The sequence below is a fragment of the Misgurnus anguillicaudatus genome, chromosome 17 (genome assembly GCF_027580225.2).
Source record: "Misgurnus anguillicaudatus chromosome 17, ASM2758022v2, whole genome shotgun sequence".
NCBI lineage: Eukaryota > Metazoa > Chordata > Actinopteri > Cypriniformes > Cobitidae > Misgurnus > Misgurnus anguillicaudatus.
Window position 1 is genome coordinate 26,361,988 of NC_073353.2, and position 24,717 is coordinate 26,386,704.

Consider the following 24,717-nt stretch of genomic DNA (forward strand, 5'->3'; position numbering starts at 1 on the left):
AATCGGCAATGGTGTCGTTTATATTAATTAGAATGCGTGATTGGATACTCTACTTAGGTTGTGGCGAGACATGGGCGTGGCCATATTAATATTCATAAGCCAATCCGTAAGCATAGTAAGATTAATCATTTCGTTTCCCCTTCTGTTTCTGATGCAAAGCTGATCGTCACTGTCAGTTGGTACGAGAGGCCATCATTACATTATAGTTAGTGATGTCTTGTATTAACTGATCTTATCAGTGTAGAATAACAAATTTGTACCTCTCAAATGAGAAAAATGTAGTAATGTGAAGTAAATATAGTGATTTTTAATGTAATGTAAATAAAATATCACCGTTTGTGAGCCAATAACTGGTTTGGTGCATTTGTCCTCTCACCATTTTAAGTGTGACATTGTTATATTGACATTGTCAAACGTTTATTTGTGTCTAACACTTTTATTTTGAACACTTTTATTTTGGATTTCAGCAGTTGGGTTTTTTCCATATTTTATCCAACCATGGATTAAAATACGATTTTTTTAAAGTGTAGTTATTCTTGCAATTTGATTTTCATTTAACTGCTGCTAAAAATGTTGAAAGCGAAAGAAGTAATACTGAAAGAAGTGGAATCAGGAAATGTCCACAATTTCCCTAGAAGCAAATAGTGTTTTTTTGTGTGTTTTGCTAGGTGAGATTACCTAACACCATGTAGCTACTCTTACACCCTTCACATTTCAGCAACTATTTTAGTATATCTAATCAAGGGTCTATACAATAGAAATGAAATTTGTTTATATTTTTAAGTAGTGCTCCAGCAGTACTGTCCTCTATAAATAACTTAAACATACAGCCATTACTGTTAAAATAGCTGGCAACAAAAGTGAGTACACCCTTAGTGATAAATCTTGTTTACCCGTGCAAAGCCACGTCCTATTCATCATATTCATGTTTTTATCTGCTTGACAGAACCATACAAATGTGTGTATCTTGTATTAGAACTGTTCACATTAGATGCTTTCAGTACAATTCTTTCATACTGACCACTGGATGTTAAAGGAACAGTATGTAAGAATTTTATATTAATTAATCATAAAATGGCCCTGATATGTAACTAGACATTAAGAAATCATTTTCATTTCAAATACTTATATTACTGACAACAGTGTTATGGCCAGGATATTCTCATTTAAAAAGTGGAGTTGCAGCCCCTTTCAAGGACTTTCCAGGTCTAATACCCTTAAATTCAAGGACTAAATGTGGGGACACATTTCAAGTGAGAGCAAGGTTACAATGTGTTACCTTTAAAGATACATTGTTACATTTTTCTTTCGAGGGAACTCACGCTGCGTCACTGCGGTGACACTTTGGGGCCGCCTCCAAGGGTAAGTGCGTCTGAAGGTGTATATCAAATTCAACCAATGATGAGGCTTAACCACATAGACAGGGTGACTCGGGAGCCAGGAAGTATATCGCTATCTGAAATCTTGCCAAAGACAGCGTTACAGGGACGCAGGAAGTATGGCAAGGGAGACGCAGCGTCTCGTTCCCTTCTCAGGGAACAACAGTTACATATGTAACCCGAGACATTTACATTTGTCAAACACAACTATTTTGGTATGAATCAACATTCGCATACAGAAGATATAAGCATTTAAAGTGAAGAGTTTAGCAGGTGTGCTTAAAAAGTCTAGAATTTTATGATATTATCCTACATTACACAGCGAATATTGATGTTTTTTCCCAGAAAACTTCTTGCATAAAATAGATTTAAACACTTTCAATGACATGCATGTATATTTTCAAAAACTTCCCAGGGCCTTGATTTTTTTTCCCCAGATTCACAAACTTTCAAGGATTTCAAGGACCCATGGGAACCCTGAAGTTAGTCTGGGACTAGGCTTAAGCCCTATCTGGGAAATCGCCCAAAAAGTTGCAGAAATGTGAGGGGTGTACTCAATTCCGTGAGTTGCTGTATGCGACTGCTACAGAGACTCTGAAGATGTTTGGCGAGAAAACCATAAGGTGGATTTTCCATTAGTATTATGTTAAATGTTGAATGTAAATGAACATAGCATTCCAGGCAAAACTCTTCCTAATCATTTTTTCTTACATAACAATAAAAACTAATATTGAGAGCAGTTTCAGTTAAGATTAGCAGACATGAAAAAACACTTCATTGTTTTCAGCTAGCTATCATAGTGTAGATATTATCAAGTGGGATGGATGCAAATGATAAATTTTGTCTGAGACTATCCAAATATGGCCTCCATTGTTCCCTGAGAAACTTCAAGACCCTTTTTCTGTGCAAAAACAAAAATGACAACTTTTTATTCATCTCTGCTTTGTTATGTCTAGGTAGAATGTGGGAGATGAAAAAAAATCAGATAATGGATGTGTTTGAACCAAGATTCCACCACAAAGAAAATAGAACATATGGTAGGAACATGAAAACATAAGCGTAAACTATACAAAAGCAATTATTTTTTATTTAAAGATTGGGCCTAAAATGCATTGAAACAACCATCCAGTGCTTCCCTATCCTTGTCCCCGAAGACCCCATTCCAAACAGCCCTAGATGTCTCCCTATTTAAAACACCTGATTCAACAAATCAGCTTGTTAGGGAGACATGTTTACCATTTTGGAAGGAGGCTGATAAGATGAACCAGGTGTTCCAAATAAGGAAAAATCCAAAACCCCCTGGGAAGGGGTCCCCGAGGACCAGGACTGGGAAGCACTGATCTAGACAAAACTAGATTTATTCCTCTGGTATATAGTTTTTGTTCAAGCAACAGGCAAGTGTCCAATTTTGTTCAGACAGTGCATTCAAAATGTTTGGTACATGTACATACTACTCCTATGGACATAAGAACTTTGCATGCGAGGCACAGAAAGTGCTGACAAGAGAGTTGAAGGACAGGCATGTTTAAAATGCACTGACGATGTGAAAAATCTTTGAAATCCAGTCCAAGCTTTCAGACTGCAAGTCATCTCAAAGTTTGTGAACCTCTAAAAACTAAACAGATTCCAGACTGAAATTCAAATTTTTGCTCTCTGTACAAAGCCCAAACAATAGAGCAGGATCACGTTAGGTCTAAATTAGAAACACACAAATCTTTTAATACACAAATGTTTATTCAGCCAAACTAAGCAAACAATATAATAAGAACAGATGTGTGACTGAGCCAAAGAGCAACTAGACAGGCCAGGACAAAAGTCTCAAGTTAAAAAATATTGAACGTTACATTTCTCCGCAAATCTGCTACTATCTTTACTGTCAGTGTGCATTGGGGCACGCTGTAAAAACAGAAGTGTCTAATCAGAAGACCTAAAAGCTTTCACATATGACAGATTCTTTATCGACTTTGTCTTTTAACAGGAAATTCATTTCCACCCACAGAATTTGTGGTAGTAGTTGCAATCTACCGGAGAACATAAAAAACTGGACCAAGTCCTATAAACCATGGGAAAGACAGATTTAGGAGAAGAGAGTGCACATGTAAGGGTAGATATATTCACAGAAAGTAATCAAGCTCATAACGAACATAAGAGTTCTTCTCATCATTATAGACAAGAGGGTAGTGGGCGATCAGTGCATCCTGGGAGCCGATATAGATGGAGTTATAGATCTTCCAGTACACATCACGTACTTTCCGAGCAGGGTGAAACAAACCCTATTGAGCAAGAAAAAACACCAATATATTAGACTGCATTACACATGGGCTTTTTTCATATAAGCTTTTCCTTTAAATAAACTTACCTGCAAGCAGTACTGCAGCATCCGGCAAGGACCAATCGCCACCCGCAGACCCTCAAGGGCCCCCATTACAGCTTGGATAACGTGAGGAGACGTTTCAAAGACATTGGGCCAGACGTAGTTGAGCAAATGGTTGAGAGAGTCCTCACATCCAAAGCCATAGACACCCAATGACATATGTTGCACCACAGCACTGGCCGTCTGCCTGTGCACCAAATCTCTGTAAGAGAAAGCAGAAATACAGGAGATTAAAGCAGACTGCAAGTCTTTAGCGACAATTTATGTGTGAAGCAATAGGTTCTCAGCTCACCTGTCCATCAAAGCATCCTCTAACAGAGGTGTGACGGCATAAATGTAATCTTTGCCCATTTCACCGATGTACTCAAACAGGAAAGACAGAGACTTCAGGACACCGTTCTGGACGTTAAGCTCAGGAACGCGGTACTCGTTCATCAATGCGGGGAGCACAGTGAAGGGTGAACACGTCTCGGCCACAATAGCGATGGCTACCGTCGTGCAAACTCTGTTTTGACGTTCCTGTACCTTTAGATTGTTGAGCAGTGTAGCCAACACGTCATGAGGACTAGAGAAAAGTAAAATAAATAAAATGAGCATTTCAGTAACCAATTCAGGGATTATTTCCTCAAAGATTTTGTAGTTAACCAATGGCCTTGGCAATGTAACCGAAAGTGTTGACGGCAGCTCTGCGAATGGCCTTCTTGTGGGCTTTTAACAGCTCCAGCAATTCAAAACAGATGCGCATCCATTCCCTGGCAGACACATACTCTGCACCCCTGAAAAGGAAATTACAATTAGCATTTAAAAAGAAACAACTCGAGTTCACAAACACTGTGAAAAACTGAAGTACCAACCTGTCAGCAATTCTGCCCACTAGATCAATGCAGTTCTCCTGCACCTTCTCATGTCTGTTTTTCAGGATGGGCGTCAAACGTGGAAGCAAGTCTTTAATAGGTGGTGTCATCTTGTGCATACCTGAGAACGAGACATTTAAGTAATAACTTATAATAAGCACCGTAATGTGTGCTTTGGGAAGATTTGGGAAACACTTACCAATGACATTCACAATAGCTTTAAGGGCTCCTAGGATGCTACCAAGCACTTCTGGGTATTCTTCTCCCAGGTACTCGTATAACACCACACCCAAATGTCCCATCAGCTTTTCCTATATCAGCACACAAAATATTAGTAAGCACGCTTTACAATTTTCTAGTATAGGAATAGAATACGTCTATGATCATTGCTCACCTCTTGACATGTTTTCATGACTACCGCCGTGCGGGAAATCAGGTCAGCGGCCTGCTGACGAACTTTAGCGGACTTGTTGTTGAGACGCCACAGCACTGTACCGCAGATCTGAGGCAAGTACGGTTTGACTCTCTTACCCAGAGCGTTTACCACTGTACCAAAGCCATTCAGCATCACAGAGTCCTCTGTGGTCTGTTCTTGGAAAGCATACAGGATACCATCAATAAGCTGCTCTTCCAGTTTGTGATCGATGTCGGTTGCACCAAGGTTACCCATGATTTTCTCGATGGTCTCCATAACCATCTTTCTGTACTGCTCAGCTTCATCTTTCAAGTCGTCCACGATACGCGAAATGATCTCAGCTGCCCCCACCTTATTGGCCAGCTCCACTGTAGTGTCCACCAACTGGTAAATATAAATGTTTATTAATCATGACGTTAGAGATTTCATAGGTTACAGGTACTCCTAGTTACACAATCATACCTGTCTGTAGTTACGCCTATCTAATGCCATTCGATGCTGCCAGAAATGTTTGAAGAATGGTGGCAAGATTTCTGTTTTAATGTAATTGGCTTCCACACCGTCTGTGCCACAGCACTGCTTCACGACCTAAAGAGCAAAAAAAAAAAAAACATGTTACTCGAAAGAATCTGGAAAGACAGTAGAATAGCGCTAAATTTGCGATCTTATTCCTGTCGCACCTTGAGGACGATCTTTTTCATCTCCTCATCAGGAGACTGAAACTCTCGGATGAGAATAAGCATCACTTCTCTGGTGTAGTAATTGGCATATTCAGCATCCATAAGAGGAATCAAGTATCCAATAGCTTTCAAGAAGGCAGCAAGACCCTGAGAAGACACAAGATGTTAAAGATTTATTTTCTTGTAACCATAGAAGTGCTTCACAATGGATAAGTGAACAGTACAAGTGTACCATACATGTGTTCAACTTTTATTTCCACTAACCAAACCAATTCCTCACCTTGCCTCTGTGTTGCCTGATACCCTTCCAAAGAGGTTTCAGTACAGAATCAAAAGACTCGATACCATATGGGGTGGCAGCTTCAGCCAGGGCAGCAATAGCCAAAGCACTGATGGTTCGTACTTTCTGCTGCTCATCCACAAGACCTGTAGGGAAAGTAACATTTGTTTGAGATTGGCAAATATAGGGGTTGAAATTGCGGATTTTATAAAACAGAAAACCACACAACTAAGTCCAAACACACTAACCATGCTCTATAATCTCCACCAAGCTGCGGAGATGGGGCAAGATAGCGCAGCCCATGAGAATGGCGATCTGCTGTACAATCTTGATGCCTGTGTGACGAGCCTGCCAGGATTTCTTGCTTTTACACACAGCCTTGAGGAAAGGAAGGAGAGATGGGATGCCCAGAGCAGATGCCACAACAGCAAAAGCACGCGCTGTCGTGTTTCTCACGTACTCGTCCATGTTGTCAATATCAGGTCTCATGGTTGAAATCATAGTGGCCAGACCGGCAGCCTAAAATAACAAATCAACTGTAAATTTTGCAACCGAGACAGGATTATAGATATCGTTAATGTCAACAGGCCATCTGTCTTACCTTTGCCAAATTGGAGATGATCTCCCTACCCTCTACTCTAGCATAGTAATCTTCATCAATCAGGAGGGGCTCAATCACCACAAGAATCTATTAGGACAGATATGTCAATAGGAGACAAAATGTTACACACAAATTTATTAGTGTATAATATAATTTTGGTAGACAGGCACTGGAGTTACCTTGTGGACGTAAGGTCGAACCAAGTCGTCAAGTTTGTAGAGAATACGATCGATGACCTTCACCAAGAGATGTCGCTCCTGGTCCTCCAGCGTAGGAGACATCAGCAGGGGCAAGATTTGGTTAAAGAGGGGCCCGGCACCAAACTCTCTGGCCTTATCTGTGATTTGACGGAGTGCAGCCTGAAAATAGAGAGTGGGTTAGAGATTACGCCGCAAAATATTTCAGTTTGGTTCTACAGCAGGTGGCAGAGAATATGCTAACCTTTCTCATGGGAGGTGTTCCATTCTTGATCTTCAGGAGGAGCTTCATGATCTTGCGTTCCTTCTGTTCTTCTGGGCTGAGGGTGGACTCATCAACTTCAACCTTTGAACAGATAAGGGTTTTTCGTAAGTAACATGCAAAAACATAAAAATACAAAACCAAGCCTGTGGACTAATCCAAACTAGCTGATATAAATATTGTGCTAGAAAAATTCCAGACTTCCAACACCTTTACTTGGGAACCAAGTTCACAAAATATCTGGGTTTCCTTCACAATTGCGAGAAGCAGGCAGAACTCACCAACAGTTTGTCGAAGTACTGGATGTCATCTGGTTTAAGGAAGGGCAGGTTTCCAGAGGGCTGGTCGTTCATTTGTTTTGTAGTTCTGTCTTCTACTTGCATGTGGAAACCAGTCATGCCTCCAATTGGAGTGGGGGTGGCAGCTAATTTACGGGCAGGGGTGCGGATGGGCACATAGCCTGCTGGTGGGGGTAGTACCTATAAAAATAGCAGTGGAAAAACATTCAAAAAAAATTATTAAAATGTTGACAAACTAATAAGAGATTCAATTTCAATTCACGTTTATCTGTAAAGCGCTTTTCACAAATACACGGTCGCAAAACAGCTTTATAGGAGGTCACAATGTAAAATACATATAAAACACAAATCAGAAGAATTTTTTTTAGATGTTAATAGAATTAAATACTTTGTATCCTTCTGGAAACATGGCGTCAAGTTCCTCATCGGTCAGTGGGCGGTTCCTCTCATCAATCTCTCGCTCCCAACGCCAAGCTTGCAACTGTTCTGGAGTCATGCTCATCAGGTGACCTATCAACAATTGTCACAGGACATTTAGAGAATACAACATAACAAAATAGAGACCCAAATTAAACCAAAGGCACTGGTCCAGTACCTGGAGTGGGCGTGGCCATGTTCATAGCAGGTGTGCCCAGAGGTGTCTTTCCAGGAGTGAGGATAGGTGTTGAAGAGCCCATCTGACTGGCTGGCGTTTCATCCCATCTTGACTTCCTCTTGCTTGCACCCGGAGTGGGCGTCTCACCTACCGACTCATCTCCTCTGTCTGTGCGTGGCGTCTCAGCCCAGCCACTACCATGACCAGGCGTCTCTGAAACATAAATTAAAAAATTTAAAGCAATCTTCAATTATTTGTAAGCAAATGTTTACTAAACCAGACAGAAAATAAACACCTCTCTCTGTTTTTGGAGTCTCATCCCAGCGATTCTTGCGTACACTGCCTGTCGCCCCACCATGACCAGGAGTGGCATGGCCAGGGGTGTCCCGACCCGGCGTGGCAGCTCCGGCTGGGGTGTGGCTGGGTGTGGGCTCCCACATACGTGAACTTGGTGTGGCTCCTGGGGTCTCACTACCTTTGGCGCGGCCAGGTGTCTCATCCCAACGGCTGTTGGAAGGTGTGTGTCCTGGTGTGTGTCCCGGTGTCTAGTTGGAAAGAACAGGACAATGTAATAATGTATTCGGAGAAATATGATTCTAAATATCATCTACATGGCATTGGTTCACACTCACATCAGAAGCGCTATCTGCCTGGTCCCAACTGGACACTTTTTTGGGTGTGGTGTTGCCGGGGGTTTGGTCGGCTGTCTGGTCCCATCGACGTTTGCGTTTGGCTGCTGCAGCAGCCTGAGACGCAGCAGAGCCGTTCACTGCTTTCAGCTCCCCAGATTTTGCTTTCTCTACCATCTGCAGCCTGATTTCTCTCTGTAGCAAAGATGCATAAACCATTAAAATCAAAAACACGTTCACTTTGTAAATTTGTACTTTCACTACACAACTTTCTTTACCTCTTCTTTGGACAGATGCTGCTCCTTCATAACATCCATGTACGTCCTGATCTGCTGCTTGGGGTCCGGCGTTTTGCCCCCTATGCGAAAGAGCACCAACAAGATGCGAGGCGGTTAGCCAAGCAAATAGAAAGGCCATCGTTTTTACACACAAACCACTACAATGATCTGTCCCTCAATAGATGGCCTTAAATGTTTAAATTAATTTCCTCTCATAACACAAAACAACCCTAGACAATCAAATCTAAGCATTCTATACAGTCATACATTAAATACAGGCAGGTACAAAGAGGTTTCTGTTGCTTTAAGGAGAATAGGAGAGGATATAGCCATCACTGATGCAGAGTCCTGGGCTGCGCTCTCCAGAATACGTACACTTTCAGTGCCAAGGGTCCCTCTGCAGTCAGACTTCAACCGGCAGAAAAGAAGCCTAGAAAATTTCTCTTTACCATTAGTAACACTTTGGAAAAGGGTTTTAACTCACACACAATAGCATACCACCTTTTGTGCTCGTGTAACTCAATTATTTACAAAAAAAGGGGAAAAACCTTGTACTCCATGTAGTTACTAGGCATGTTGGAGCCACAGAGACTGAACAATTATCTAAAAATGAATTACTTAAAATGCACGTGTGCATAGGTGTGGATCTGGTCTCATTGAAAATGAACAAAGATGGATTGGTTAAAATCAAGTTGAAATGAGAGGGGAGGGCAAAACAAGTAAAACTTTCAATTAAAAAAATTCATTCTTAAGGCTTTGAAAAAAAAATTATGCAAGTAAACAAGGTTTTCATGTTGGCATCCCCTGATAGGCCCTCTGCCTTCAAAACCAGACCAAGTCTACTAAAGTCTTGCTTTATCAGATAAACACGTTTCTTTCTGTCGACCATAACCTACACAGGACGAGTTGCTGCACCCTTAAGAGAATGCAGACAGGACTGGCATAGCAGTACTGCTGTAGGAGAGAAATTAAGGACAGTTAGTATGGGCCTGTGGAATCTTGGTACACAGATTCTTTAATAGATATATCTCTATTTTATGAGAATAAAATAGAAATATATTTACACAACAGTTTGTTTAAAGACTCCTCTGTTTTTGGGACTACATGCAAGATTTGCCTGAACCAGAATGAACTGCCTTTCCATAATGTGAATTTTAACTAACGTAGTTTTGAGAGTACAGCCCGTTTAAATATTCTTACTCACAGGCCAACAAATGTAAATAATGTCTGTATAGGTCTAAAATAAGCTTTTATTGGCCATCTAATCTGTGTCACTAGACTTTGGACCCAACTTGTGACCAACCAAGTTGTTTGGACCCAACAAGTAAACTAAAACGTTTATCCACAGGTGGTTAAAAAATATTTTTACAGGTTCCACTTGCTGTTTGATACCAGCAGTATACTGATAGATTATCTTCAGTACACAATGGGTGTCTGGTAGACATGTCAATGGGTAAATAGTTTCTTGTGGAACAAGAGAAAAGGGAAAAGTTTCGATTTCCAGGGCAGTACCTGCACCTTGAAAGTACGCTGCGGAAAATAACGTTCTCATGCGGATATGATAAAGTGCCTGTTTGTGGTGCCTGACTAGTTTTCCCAAACAAAAACTTCCATTAACCCTTCGAACAGCACACCTACCTGCAACCTATGTCCTACTGGCACAGATGACACCACCCAACCAACTTTCTCCCATGCAAAACAAACAAAGCTTGCTGTCCAATATTCGTCAACCAATGTTCCCAATGCAACATATTAAATGATCAGTGTGATGTCTGACTGAAGCAGGCTTATGGGAGAACCGAGTACAGAGAGGCAAGTTGTTGGGTGATGTTCGAAGGGTTAAACAGCATCAAAGCTGGTATGCAACAGAACTTCAAAAGCAGAATAAATACTGATCGGCACGGACACATGTATAAAGCTGGGAAGACATGATGGTGTAAAAATTTACCGTCTGCGAAAGGGTCATGACGCTCTGGGGAGATGATCATCTTTTGTCTGCGTTTCTTGTACTCATCCTCACGGTCGGAGATCTTCTGTGGTCTGTGTTCAGCAAATGGATCGTACTGGAGGAAGACATAATAGAGTTTGTTCACAGTTATTTTACAATCAGATAAAGCTTTACTCAGATAAATAATGGTTTATGAGATGATGATGATGATACCTGCTCATCTGATTGAGGAATGGAATTGAGTATTGCAACCGGAGCATGATATCCTGGTTTCTTTTGCCCAAGGAGACTTGTTGACGAGTCCTCGTCATCATCCTAAAATAAAAAATTGACTCAATTCAGGAACTTTATCACACATAGTTTACACATGAAAAATGCAGCTGCACTACAGCAAACCTTTTGAAAGGATTATGGCATCACATCCTCTTCTTGTTCATTTGCAGCAATTGAAGTCACATATCCAGCAAAGCGGCTGTCGCTGCCTCCATAGATTTCCTGGTCAAAAAATCCAGTGGAATCGAGCCCAACACCCTGGTCTGTCCCCTCCACAAGGGCGGCTTTCATCCCCTGGATTTCCAGGATCTGAGCCTCAATGTCTAAGAACACAACAATAGCAGATGATATTGTTAAATATTGTTATTTTAAATGTTAACAACGACAAAATATGTGAGGAACTAACAACACTAAGTGTTAACCTGCTAAGACTTACATGCAAACGCATTGAAACCTCTGTAAACATTGCCTAACCTAAACAAGTTTTGTATTACGTAAAAGGAACAAAGAACATAACTTTACACGACCCTGATATTCAAAGAATATACTGAAACAGTCTATATGCAACTTTAAACATCAAAACAGTACAACTAATGATAAAACCTTTAAGTTCTCTATTTAGTTTCATCTGCATGTTTGCAACGCCATTTTGGGTTCAACTCATCATCGGCACAATGCATTTGCACACGCAAACACTACAAAATAACGCCAGGGGAGATTTATGTCTACTAGTACATCTTGTTGATGTTATAGGTTTGTGTGTAAACAAGTTAAGCGCTTAAAGCGGAGGATTTGTTGGTATTTTAAAGTGGGCCACGGTCAGATTTATTAAACGTTCCGACGCCATATTCTATTCACCGCTTCAACTGGCCTTATTCTGCTTATTCTTCAACTAATCTATTTCTAACGGCTAAAATCAGATTTCAAAGCACAATATGTACGATAAATAAGATAAAACGTAAATAAATGTTTTTAAATAATATATACCTTCGTGTGTTTTGGCGATCTTCGCCATGTTTGTGCTGCCGTGCGTGCCTCAGTACCGGAAGGCCTTTTACTGCATATCCGTCTCCGCTGCGTTCACAGCAACACGCATGCGCATAGCACCCCCCGCCCGCCTGCTTCAACACCGCGCATGTGCATCGGACAATCATTGACGTCAACTCAGCTGGCAACCGTCAAAGATTGTAAGTGTATCCATTACTGTTTGAGCAATGTTGCTGTACTACCACTGTGTTTTGTACAATAATGATGAGTTCATAGAGCTGCCATGTCCCCCCAAAAAGAAAAAAATTGGACCCATTTAAAACTAACTTATAGTGAGTATAAATTTTAGTGATGTAATGACAAACATTTAACGTCAACACAGTAGTTGTAACAAGAGATTTATTAATATTTCAGGACTGACATACGCATTGCAAGGTAAAGCGTTATTTTCTTTATCTTGTTACAAACGTATAGGTGATTTTAGATTGTGTCCTTAAACAGATTTAGCTGTAACCTTTACTAACTATGCACTGTGGGTCGCGCAGTCTGGGCAACCCAATCCCGCATCTCGTGACAATTCTGCGCACGCAAACCCTCTGCACAATTAAAACACTGACGTCAGTAGTTCCATCATTTGACAGACGGACGAGTAAACCAATCAGTGACCCAGAAAAACAATTGCATCCAATGAAACTCTAGGGCGGGTCCCGAGAAGGCTGGTCTTTGAGACTGGAGAAGCAGTTCTTTAGGGGAGGAGGCGAAAGAGAGTTAAAGTGAAGATGGCGAGAGGCTCCCGGTGTTTGAGAAGAGCGGTTGCGGAATGTATCAGACACTTACCGTCCACAGCCAGTCGAGAAACACCGGGCAGGAATGGAGTGAGGTAATTAACGACCGGTTAATGTTTCATCGTGTCTCTGTGCGGTTGTGAGGTCGAAGTGGTTAGTGAAGAAACTCGAGCTTGCTGACGTTAGTTGGACGATAGTTTTGCCTCTAAAAGTGTGCTAGATTTAGGGCCAACGTGACTTTTTATTTTTATTAAGTCATTATTTATTTTCCAGATCATTCACTAAACATTTAACGAGCTCAGGTCAGTGAGATTTACCGAAAACTTTACGTAGAAGAGAGAGAAAGTAAGAGAGGTAGTCACACAGCTGGTTGCCAGATATTAAGTGACAGTGGCAAGGTTAAGGTATTATGTAATTGACCAGGTGAACCTTAAGGCTTTCAATTTTGAAAAAGCTGGTCATCTCATCTACTGGTTAAGGACCGTGTTAGTTCCTATTTTAATATTTATTCGTTGTAACTTAGTATGCATCCAAAGACTTTCTTCAGGGAAAAACTTGGGGGAACCCCTCAGAGAACCATATGTAACGTGCAAAGGTGCCTTTATTGCCATTTAATTTGAAGATCTTTGCATGTATAAGTTTAAGACCTGCTATTACGTTAGTGTGTTGTGACTGACGCCATACACCACCATGTGACGTCAGCACAAGTGCTTGCTCGTTCAAACTATTGCCAGGAACTTATTGTACCCATACCACGTGCAGGGGTACCAGGTGCCATCGTTGTCATAAGGCCATGTCAAGCCTCTGTATTTGACCGCTTCATTATGCCTTGCTGTCACAGTTACGCAACACTTGACAGCCCTTGGCACTGTTTGCTCCAGCATGAATGGACTGAGTTACTGTACCATTTATAGAACAAAGCCCCATATATTTTTTCCAGATATATGGATATGATTAACTTTACGTAGAAGTTATACTATCTGCCTAGACTTGGGTGTAGTGTGTATGGTCACCGATCACCCTCTCCTAATATGTCTGTCTAGGATGACAAAAAGAGGGCAGGTGAACATGTATCCTCTATTTCCTTTTAACATGGTTTCCACCACATGATTGCATAACTCCATGTATTTTTGTAGGTCATGATACACAGTTTGAGACTTTTTAATGAATAAAATATGCTTTGCACAACACATTTTATGGACTGGTTGTGTGGTCTAATTTGTAAAAGGCTTCTTAAACCCCTACAGGCTTTTCATTAGCATTTCAAAAGCTTGTCACTCAGACCCCTTCAGATTTAATTAACAACTGCATAACAATTAACACTAACCCCTAATACAGCAAACTGTTGCAACTGTTTTCACAAATGTGAGATTCGTTGACATAGCATGTTATACTACTATGGATACATCAGTATTAGACGTTCAACCATATCTGTGTTATAGGTACTTAAACCACAGGCAATATTGATAAATCAATGCATCTTGAGTTACTCAAAAGTAACTTAACTCAAAACTGTTGTTATAACAGCTGTTTTGTATTTACCTAAAGCTTCATGAAACAATTTATAATGATCTCATAATATTTAACACTTGGTTGGATGTTAGGCAGTCTTTAAATACTTGTTATTTGAAGGTATAGTGTGTCCTAATATATCTGTGTATTTGACAAACGCTTTTATTCAAAGTGACTTGCAGTGCGTTAAAGGTGCAGTGTGTAATTTTTAGAAGGATCTCTTGAAAGGAATGAAAAATAATATACAAAACTATATTATCAGTGGTGTATAAAGACCTTTTATAATGAACCGTTATGCTTTTATAACCTTAGAATGAGACTTTTTTTCTACATACACCAAGGGTCCCCTTACATGGAAGTCGCCATTTTGTGCCACCATGTTTCTACAGAAGCCCTTAACGGACAAACTTTTTTACTAAGTTGTCTCCGACAATGACATGTTTGTCGGGTGGCGGCTATCGTAGCTTCTTTATGCGTTTTAAAATCGAGGGTTGGGCAGTGGTCTGAGCTGTTGGTTGCAATTCGCAACTTCACCACTAGATGCCGCTAAAATTTACACACTGCACCTTTAAAGCAAATTTTTTTCTATGTGTGTTCCCTGGGAACTCTACAAATAGTCACAAAAGTTGAATTTGGTAAAACAACTGCTTTTTTAGCCTCGTTTTTCTTCTTCTTCTTGATCCACAAGTCTTTATCTGAACTTGAGTCTCTTCTTGTTTGTTGCACTTCTAGGAATCTATTTCTATGGATCTGTCCACTCTTATCTTACAAATAGGAGTCGTCTGTCCCGCTATCCCTTGGGCAGACAGGGCCTGACTAGCACTAATCATTATGTGTAAATAAAGTCTTTAACAATGCATATCTTTTATGGTATTGAGTATTTTGTTAATGAGTGACATACTTTCACCCTGTTTTGTAAACAGATATCTGTCTTCATGTGGGATTCTGATGACCAGGGTGCCGCCCCTCTTCAGGGCTCTTTCAAGTCGTGCAGTCGTAGCTCCAGCCAGGAGCTTCTTCAACCTCTCGGAGTCCTTCAACAAGAGAAAAGAGTACTCTGAAAGACGTATCATTGGGTATGTTCCCAATAATGTTGCATGTTCTGTTGCTATTTTTATTTTTGCTGGTGTCTGTGATTAATTTAGCCTCACCAGAGACTCTGTGAATGTTGCTTATGTAAGTAGGCATGGGACTGTTTATGGCACCAGCCTTCTAGGTATCTTATGGCGCTTTTCCATTGCATAGTACCCCACGGTTTGGTTTGGGTCAGGTTGGGTCAGCTCACCTTACTTTGGCTTGGTTGGCTTTTCTATCGAGTTTAGTAACACTTCAGAGTGGGAGGGATTATAGCGCTGCCTACTGCTGTGACATCATACAAGTGAGAGCGTCGTTGGACATTCCCATACATTCATTTATTTCTTAGTCTGCCACAAAATTAAAATTGACCACCACAGTAGATGTTTGCACATCGCGTTTATCACTACCTCTTTCTCACATGACAGTTTCTGTACAAACACCCGTGGCGTCAGTCAACGCGCTCCGCTGAGCCTCATTTAAGCTGCATTTAAGCATATATACGGATATGCGTGTCGCGAATGTGCTGCCACAAACTGCAAGTCTGGAAAAAAACTCTTATGGTGTTTCTGATTCTCAACCTGTAGATGTTTTTAATCGCTAAAAGGAAGTTTGGAAACTTATAGCAGAGCACAGATGACAACATGTTTGCTCGAGAGCGCAAGCTAGCATGAAGGTAAAGCTAATTTGTACATAATAGCGATGACGCTGGTAGTAACAATTCTCTCAGACCAATCAGTGATCTACAGTGTTTTCACGTCACGTTTTGGTATCAGCTCGGGTCGCTTGGAACCCCAAGCGAGGTGGTACCAAAAAAATTATCGGGTACTACGTACTGCACCCAGTGGAAAAGCCCCCAAAAGTAAGCTAAACCAAACCGTGGTGTACTATGCAATGAAAAAGCACCATTAGGTTATTGGAGTATGGATCTGTAAGCAGCGGTTATCTTTCATTTGTTTTTTTAGGGCAGGTTGAAACTAATCTTGTACCAGTGGAAGGACCCAGCTATTGGTTGTACATACAACACTGAATAAATTATAGCAGACTTCTGTAATTCAATTTATAGCCATGCGAAAGTAATACAAAAACTAATACATATGGGGTGGTTTCCCAGACAGGGTTTAAGATTAATCCAGGACTAGGCTTTAGTTATATGAAGGCATTTACATTTTTACAAACAATCTTTACAAAAACTATTATGGTGTGCATCTTGAGACAAAACAATGACACTGATATATGTCAGTACAAGGTGTTTTAAAATAAAGCCAGTTCAAACATGCATCCTAGTCTGGGACTAAGATAAACCCTGTCCGGGAAACTGCTCCTTAGTTTTTGTGCTACTAAGTGCCTCAAACAGAACTGTAAGTATATGTTTTGATGCTGGTAATACAAGAAACATAAGCAAATTTCTATTATCAAATTTGTTTACTGTACCACCTGATACCACAACCTCATGGTTGACTACTGCAGCAAAATAGGTATAGGGCTATCTCTGAATGCTTTATCTATTACATTTTATCTTTCCTTGAAATGTTTGAGACGTTCAGCCTCCGATGTGGCCACTTTCTCATATGTTTTGTCACAATGGACCTTGTATACACACAACTGGTCTTTGACCTTTCATTAGTTTTGATTTCATTCTGCAATGACGTCTCACACTGATATAGGGTGATGTCTGCTTTAGTTGATCTGTGTCTAACTAAACCATCATAAACATGTTTTTGTGACACCAATAAAACGATCCTCATGTTTAAGGGATAGTTCACTTTAAAATGAAAATTCTGTCATCATTTGCTCATTCTTGTGTTGTTTTAAACCTGTATGAATTTCTTTTTTCTGATGAACACAAAAGAAGATATTTTGAGAAATGATGGTAAACGCACAGCAGATAGTGACCATTGACTTCCATAATAGGAATAAAAAAAATGATGGAATTTAATGGGTACCGTCAACTGTGTGCTTACCATCATTTATCAAAATATTTTCTTAGTCATTTATCCCAATACTTCCAAAATATTTTTACTATGGAAGTCAATGGTCACTGTCTGCTGTGTGTTTGCCATCGTTTCTCGGGGTATCTTCTTTTGTGTTTATCGGAGGGGGGAGATTCATACAGGTTTGGAACAACAGGGATGAGTAAATGATGACAATTTTCATTTTAAAGTGAACTATCCCTTTAGCAGCAACCTTTTTTTAGGCTTTAGTCTGGTGTACATAGTACAAAGCTGTATAATATACGTAAAATATCCATTCTTACGAAATAGTCTTGAAGCGGTCCATGATTTATAGACAAAGGTCATTGTGTTCTTTAGATTATAGATTGAGTGGGTGGATGTCTAGTGTAAAGGCTAATCCTCAGGGGTTGGCAATTGGAAGGTTTATGAGCTGTCACCATTGTGCCTTTAGGCAATGTGCTTAACCCCAGGTCACTCCACTGTATTGACACAGTACTGTAAATCCCTGATTATAGTTTTGTTTTTACGTGTATGCACGCATAAAATGCACTGCCTTGCAAAGCATAGTTTATTTGACTTGTACACAGACGTTCCACGCATGCACATTGCGACACAGTGCAATGCATCTCCTGGGCTACATACTACATTCTCCTGTACACGCATGCTTGACCTACATGTACAAATAATTTTTTTTCATGTCATTTGCACAATGGCTAACTATCTTTTCTGTGATTTGAAGGTACTCCATGCAGGAGATGTATGAAGTTGTGGCCAAAGTAGAAGACTACCTGCTGTTCGTGCCCTGGTGCACACGCTCAGACGTTATATTTCGCCGCTCTGGATTTTGCAAGGCCAAACTGACCGTGGGCTTCTCTCCTGTTGTAGAAAATTACACATCTCTTGTTTCTACAGTTCGCCCTCATTTGGTCAAGGTAGGTTAAGAGTGTATTATTCTCTTTGGCCAGCTTTGATTCTTAAATTAGGAAATACAATGGCTATTTTGTATGAATGAATGACAGTGATTTAGTAATAACACTTGTTATTAGACCAATACTTAAAGGAAAATGGCACAGTTTTTCGGTATTTGCTAGGTTCTTGCCTCAACTTGGACGGACTGATACATGCCTCTCTTTTTTCAATGCGACACACTTTTGATCTTTGTACAGCACCTCGTGAATGTGTTAGCATTTAGCCTAGCCCCATTTATTCCTTAGGATCCAAACAGGGATGAATTTAGAAGCTACCAAACACTTCCATGTTTTCTCTATTTAAAGACTGTTACATGAGTAGTTACACAAGTAAGTGTGGTGGCACAAAATAAAATTTAGTTTGGAGCCATAGGAATGAATGGGGCTAGGCTAAATGCTAACACATTCAAGAAGCACTGTACAAGGATTAAAAGTGCACGCAATGAAAGGAAAATAGGTATGAATTGATTCATTCAAGTTAAGGTAAGAACATTGTAAAATATTGAAAAACGGTGGTGGTTTCTCTTTAAGGCACAATAGCTACGTTTGCATGCAAGTAAATAATCTTTTTGTAATCGTCTTGATGGCTCAATCGGATTGAAAAGCGTTCATGTAAACCCCTTAATCAATACGATTGAGGTTGATCGGATGCAAATTTCGATCGCATTGAAAGGGGTGGTGTAGTCCGATCTGTGATCCGACCATCAGGAGAAAAGTACGCTTGTAAATGCATGAATTGTAGTATTTTCTCAATCGGAAATCTTATATTTACCTCTTATTTACATATCACATGATTTTCGTCACAGAAACATGCAATAGAATTATTAAGGCAATGGGGTCACAAGTTGTACATTATGTAGCGTTCATGTCTGTTATAACATTACATAAAGCAATAAAATAGCATTGTGTCTTTTAAAAAGTGTGTTTTCTTTGCCTATATCTGAAAACGTCTTAATAACGAACCTTTTTTTAACTCACCTTTGACTTTTTACATTTATTCAGAGATAAAGCGTGAACTAAATGCTGTGTGCTGCGTTGCCAAGTCCTGCTTTTTTCCGGACTTCAGATTTCAGGGTTCCCACGGGTCCGTAAAATCCTTGAAAGTTTGTGAATCTGAGGGTAAAATTCAAGGCCCTGGGAAGTTTTTTTTTAAATGGACATACATAGATACAGGTCATTGAATGTGCTTGAATGTATTTTATGCACGAAGTTTCTGGAAAAAATCCATATTATTCCCTGTGTAATGTAGGATAATATCATAACAATTCTAGACTTTTTTAATCAACGTGGTAAACTGTTCGCTTTAAATGGCTTATATATTCTGTATGCGAATGTTGATTCATACCAAAATGCTTTTTTGCATAGTTGTGTTTAACACATAAAAACATCTCGGGTTACGCATGTAACTGTTGTTCCCTGAGAAGGGAACAAGACGCTGTGTCTCCCTTGCCATACTTCCTGTGTCCCTCTAACGCCGTCTTTGGCAATATTTCAGATAGCGATATACTTTCTGGCTCCTGCGTCTTTGTCGTTAAGCCTCACCATTGGTTGAATTTGATATACACATTCAGACGCACTTACTCCTGGAGGCGTCCCCAAAGTGTCACCGCAGTGATGCAGCGCAAGTTCCATCGAAAGGGAACTGTAACAATGTATCTTAAAAAGTAACACAAAGTAACCTTGCTCTCACTTAAAATGTGTCCACATTTAGTCCTTGAATTTGAGGATATTGGACCTAGAAAGTACTTGAAAGGTCCTTGAATTTGAAGTTAACTAAGGTGTGGGAACCCTGAGATTTCTGCTACTTTTAAACAGTTGAAGGAAGTTGATTATTTTCTTCGGGTTAAAGATGAAATAATTTATTTTATTAGTTACTGATATTTGGGCTATGAATAGTCATTGCGATGCTTTTGGGCAAGTTTTAAATGTCCATTAGACTGGTTTTGATACGTCAAAACTGGCTGTGCGCTTGCGCAGACATTTGGTTCGGATTATATAAAATGTTGTGCACAAACATTTTAATTAGATTGCAATGTGTAGGGTACTTCCATAACCTGCAATCGGATTAAATTCAGTCGGATTGAGAAAATGTTATGCATGTAAACATATCCAATGTGACTTATATTGTATGTGTCATACCTAATTATATTCTGTGTTGATCCTAAGGCATCTTGTTCTGACGGAAAACTTTTCAATCATCTGGAGACGGTGTGGCGCTTTAGCCCTGGTCTTCCTGGTTACCCTCGTACCTGCACTCTTGACTTCGCTGTGAGTACTGAAACTGCTGAAAATATGTTTTTATAGTCCCTTTACGAATACAAATGTCAGTCAGATGTCAATCCGTATGTTCCACCTAATTCCCTCTCTCTGTGTCTGTTCCCAGATTTCCTTTGAGTTCCGCTCTCTTCTGCATTCTCAGTTAGCCACCGTTTTCTTTGACGAGGTGGTGAAGCAGATGGTGTCAGCCTTTGAACGGCGAGCGGGCAAGCTGTATGGGCCTGAGACACAGATCCCACGTGAACTCATGTTCCACGAAGTCCACCACACGTAGTTCATTCCACACGCTCCGACTGACGGGGGAAGTTTGGGGGTTAATGTGAGGAGTTCAGGAAACTAGGAGTTTTATTGAAAGTATTCATTTAGAGTATTATAAGGACAGTCAAGAGCGGAAACTCTGTGGCTGAGTGACGTCCGTGCCTGGTCCAAACAAAAGAACTCATTTTAATTTTTAATGCTAAAAACATGTGGCTGGATCTTTTTGGGGACTTTATTGTGCTCTAGTGAGCTTCACCCCACTACCTCCATGTTAACCTTTTAGAACCCGCTTTCTCTATGAAATGGCACCTGTAGCTGTGTTTTTAATATAAGGACCTTGAGACAGCTACCAAACACCATTATGGCATTTTGAATGGCACGATATACACGGGCCATAGGTTGCTTTCGAAAGGACGACAATTTAAAGTGCATTATGACTTCATGTTGCTGTCGTATGACTAGTAAATAGTGTATATATTGAAAAGCGTATAGGTGATCCTTTATGATTTCAAGGAAGCGATGAGGTGATTCTACTTGAGTGCATGCATCACACGCAGAAAAAGTCGCAGCCAAAAGCACACGAGGTGCTAACAGGGTATCAAAGCTGTGCAAAGGACTGCTGTATTATTGCGTGCAACCTCAAAGAAAGGCTTGAAGAGAAAATGCATACATAAATCATGCCTTATACCCAAATGCTGCCATATAAAAAATTTCCTTATGGCTGAAGGGATAGAGAAGTTTGCGCGGTTTTGATTTACCGGCAGCGATTAATGCACTCCTTGTACATGGGAGCGTGCAAAATAAAAATGTTTGTGACTTCTACATGTTCAGATGAAAGACTTATTTTATCTCCTAGAGGTGTGCAATATATTTGGATTGTGTTCTTTTTATCCGAGCGCTTGCCAATGATATCCACTGCTTCTAAAAGGGCCCAAACTCTGGGAATAGAGGAAGTACTGACTCTGTCCTAGAGCTCTCAACTGATTGTAGTGAGGTATCGGTCACAACAGACCTTTAAAGATTCCAATCCACAGCCTGTGTGCTTCCTGTGCTTTACTGCCTTTGTATCGACAGTTACATATTTATCATTATCTTAAAGAACATGTATGCATAGTCATCCTGTATTTATTTTGGTTATGGGCAAACCACGTGTACATATCTGATGTAAGACCACAGACTAAACTATAGTGCACAATTCAGCTACAAAGAAATTATCTTCTTTTTTCTTTTTTTGTGATCTTTTCTTTGTTTTAATTTAGGTGTTTTAAAAAAGTGTGTTGTGGGTGAATATATATATCCTGTCTGCATGGTTTATAAACTATTTTTATATGTAAAACCATGTGTCCGGTGTGGTTCCTGTGAAGCATTTTGTTTGTCAACATCAGGTTTGGACTGACACTTAAAATAGATCGATCATGTGAGGGATAATATTAGAAAGCCTTCAAGCCATTAAATTTATGACCTCTAGTGGCTCGTGTCAGGGACAGCTTTTCAATCTTATTTAACTCTTCGGCTGTGTTTGGAACACTAGTGTACTGCAATATGCACTGTATAGTCTATTTATAACTATTTTTTAGTACAGAAACATACATAGAACATTTAAGTACTATTAATAAATGTTACATGATAATGCAAACTGTTTATTACTGAATAACATTCTTTTATTTATATTTAAATGCAAGTTATCTACTGATGTAATGTGTTATTTAAAGTTATTAAAGTATACTTATTGTTAAACGTATATCACCTTAATAGTAATGATTATTAAATTATATCAGAACGGTTATGGTCATTTAGCTATAGTTTATTCACAGATTTACAGTTGAGCTCATACGTTTACAACCCCTTTTTATAATTTGTAAAATGTTAGTATTTAGCAAAAAATAAATAGGCTATTTTACATAACAGATGCTTATATGTCACAACACAGAATAATAACTGCATTTACAAAAATAACCTAATTTAAAAATTTACACAAACATTTTTCTGTGTTGTGAGTTTTATGTAATTTGAGTGATTCACTTTTTTTTATTTATTTTTTGCTAAATACTAACATTTTGCAGTTTTGGGGGAAAATAACTTGTGAGCTCAACTGTAGAACTTATCAAAATTGATAAGACTCTGGGTTTAAATATACACTATGGGGCAGTTTCCCAGAAAGGGTTTAGATTAATCCAGGATTAGGCCTTAGCAATTTTAGGACATTTAAATGTTTTTAACCCTTTACCTGGCGCAGCCCTTTTTAGTAGGAGGTGAAACGGTGATGTACCCCTTTAAATTAATATAACTCTGGCTTTTTTGGTCTAGAAGCCTAATTTTGGTCTTGTTTTAAAGCAACACTATGTAGTTTCCATGTAAAAATGACTTACAGCTCCCCCATGTGGTTGAAAAGCGCAACAGTGCCTGGTATCAGACACTCTTCTGCAGGCAGGGGGAGGGGCGGGGCTGTGTTTCCTACCCTCCACCGACACTTTCAGAGTGTGCTTGTAGCAGCTAGGAGGCTGCTCAGGTTGCAGCAACAGTACAATTTGTCCAGTTAAAAGTTGTTCTATCACTGAAATAATTTTAGAGAAATTATTTAAAGGTAAAAAACTACATAGTGTTGCTTTAAAGAAAACACTTAAAAAAACTACGGAAGTCTTTGGAGGTAAAAATATTAAATAAGATTTATTGAAAAATTGTACATTTATTGTAGTAAATAAAAATAATGCAATATAATATTATTTTATACATAAAATTATTTAAAAAATTAGGTTTGTGTTGGTTTGCTGCATATTTTTGTTACAAATGAATAAATTACAGTCACTGCATTATTACTGCTAAAAGGTTTTTAAAATATGAAAACTACATTCTTAGACCTTTCCAACAATATATAGTTTGTCGTGATAGATTAACATTTACAAGAAAAATATTTAAGTAAACTTCGGTGTCCCGCTCACGGGACATTCAGGGTTCCCATGGGTCCTTGAAAGTTTTTGAATCTGGGGAAATAAAATTCAAGGCCCTGGGAAGTTTTTGAAAATATACATCTATAAATATACAGATAATTGAAAGTGCTTGAATCTATTTTATGCAAGAAGTTTTCTGGAAAAAATCCATGTAATTCCCTGTGTAGTGTAGAATTACTTTTAAAGCACATGTGCTAAACTGTTCGTTTTAAATACTTATATCTTCTGCAAATGTTGATTCATACCAAAATGCTTTTTGCATAGTTGTGTTTGACACATGAAAGCATCTCGGGTTACGTATGTAACTGTTGTTCCCCGAGAAGGGAACGAGACGCTGCGTCACCCTTGCCATACTTTCTGCGTCCCTGTAACGCCGTCTTTGGAAATATTTCGGATAGCGATATACTTCCTGGCTCCCGCGTCACCCTGTACAGGGAACTGTAACATTGTATCTTAAAAGATAACAATGTAACCTTGCTCTCACTTGAAATGTGTCCTCACATTTAGTCCTGAATTTGAGGGTATTGGACCTGGAAAGTCCTTGAATTTGAAGTTAACTAAGGTGTGGGAACCCTGGACACTGCCAGTTACCATGTTAAAGCAAACCTAAAATAAAATCACTACAGGTGTGCATCGTGAGACAAAACAACACTGTGTTATGTCAATGCATGGTATTTTTAAATTAAGGCAGCTCAAACATGCATGTTAGTCTGGGACTAGGATAAACCCTGTCCGGAAAACCACCCCATCTATCTATCCATCCATCCATCCGCACACACACACACGGCAGATGCATTAAAACCTTACATGCATTTAAAAAATCTGAATATAATCTTGCTATAAATGGCACTATTTACTGACCAGAATATTATGAAACATCCACACAATC

At 39.5% G+C, this 24,717-nt stretch overlaps 2 protein-coding genes across 7 annotated transcripts; one reads left to right on the forward strand and one right to left on the reverse strand.

Annotated features, from left to right (window-relative positions):
• Positions 1-3,094: 3,094 nt before the first annotated feature.
• sf3b1 (splicing factor 3b, subunit 1) lies at positions 3,095-12,212 on the reverse strand. 5 transcript variants are annotated; one of them, XM_073855248.1, is made up of 24 exons: positions 12,052-12,212; positions 11,211-11,387; positions 11,005-11,102; positions 10,792-10,906; positions 8,844-8,923; positions 8,569-8,760; positions 8,232-8,481; positions 7,937-8,149; positions 7,730-7,851; positions 7,324-7,521; positions 7,025-7,126; positions 6,763-6,942; positions 6,584-6,670; positions 6,231-6,501; positions 5,983-6,128; positions 5,703-5,849; positions 5,485-5,610; positions 5,002-5,406; positions 4,807-4,918; positions 4,608-4,728; positions 4,397-4,529; positions 4,046-4,317; positions 3,739-3,955; positions 3,095-3,652 (listed from the first exon to the last, which is right to left on the reverse strand). In XM_073855248.1, the coding sequence occupies exons 1-24, from the start codon at positions 12,077-12,079 to the stop codon at positions 3,494-3,496; spliced, it is 3,951 nt and encodes a 1,316-aa protein (XP_073711349.1). In that variant the 5' UTR covers positions 12,080-12,212; the 3' UTR covers positions 3,095-3,493. The 5 variants fall into 5 exon arrangements, 4 of the variants coding, with proteins under 4 accessions (XP_073711349.1, XP_073711350.1, XP_073711352.1 ...); XM_073855249.1 differs by lacking the exons at positions 10,792-10,906; positions 11,005-11,102; positions 11,211-11,387; positions 12,052-12,212 and adding an exon at positions 9,219-10,628; XR_012358361.1 differs by lacking the exons at positions 3,095-3,652; positions 3,739-3,955; positions 4,046-4,317; ... (13 more) ...; positions 7,937-8,149; positions 8,232-8,481 and adding an exon at positions 9,219-9,273 and having other exon boundaries at positions 8,710-8,760.
• Positions 12,213-12,771: 559 nt separating this feature from the next.
• On the forward strand, positions 12,772-22,216 carry coq10b (coenzyme Q10B). 2 transcript variants are annotated; one of them, XM_055214557.2, is made up of 6 exons: positions 12,795-12,931; positions 15,081-15,183; positions 15,272-15,424; positions 18,117-18,309; positions 20,512-20,613; positions 20,729-22,216. In XM_055214557.2, the coding sequence occupies exons 3-6, from the start codon at positions 15,297-15,299 to the stop codon at positions 20,894-20,896; spliced, it is 591 nt and encodes a 196-aa protein (XP_055070532.1). In that variant the 5' UTR covers positions 12,795-12,931; positions 15,081-15,183; positions 15,272-15,296; the 3' UTR covers positions 20,897-22,216. The 2 variants fall into 2 exon arrangements, with proteins under 2 accessions (XP_055070531.1, XP_055070532.1); XM_055214556.2 differs by lacking the exon at positions 15,081-15,183 and having other exon boundaries at positions 12,772-12,931.
• Positions 22,217-24,717: the final 2,501 nt, after the last annotated feature.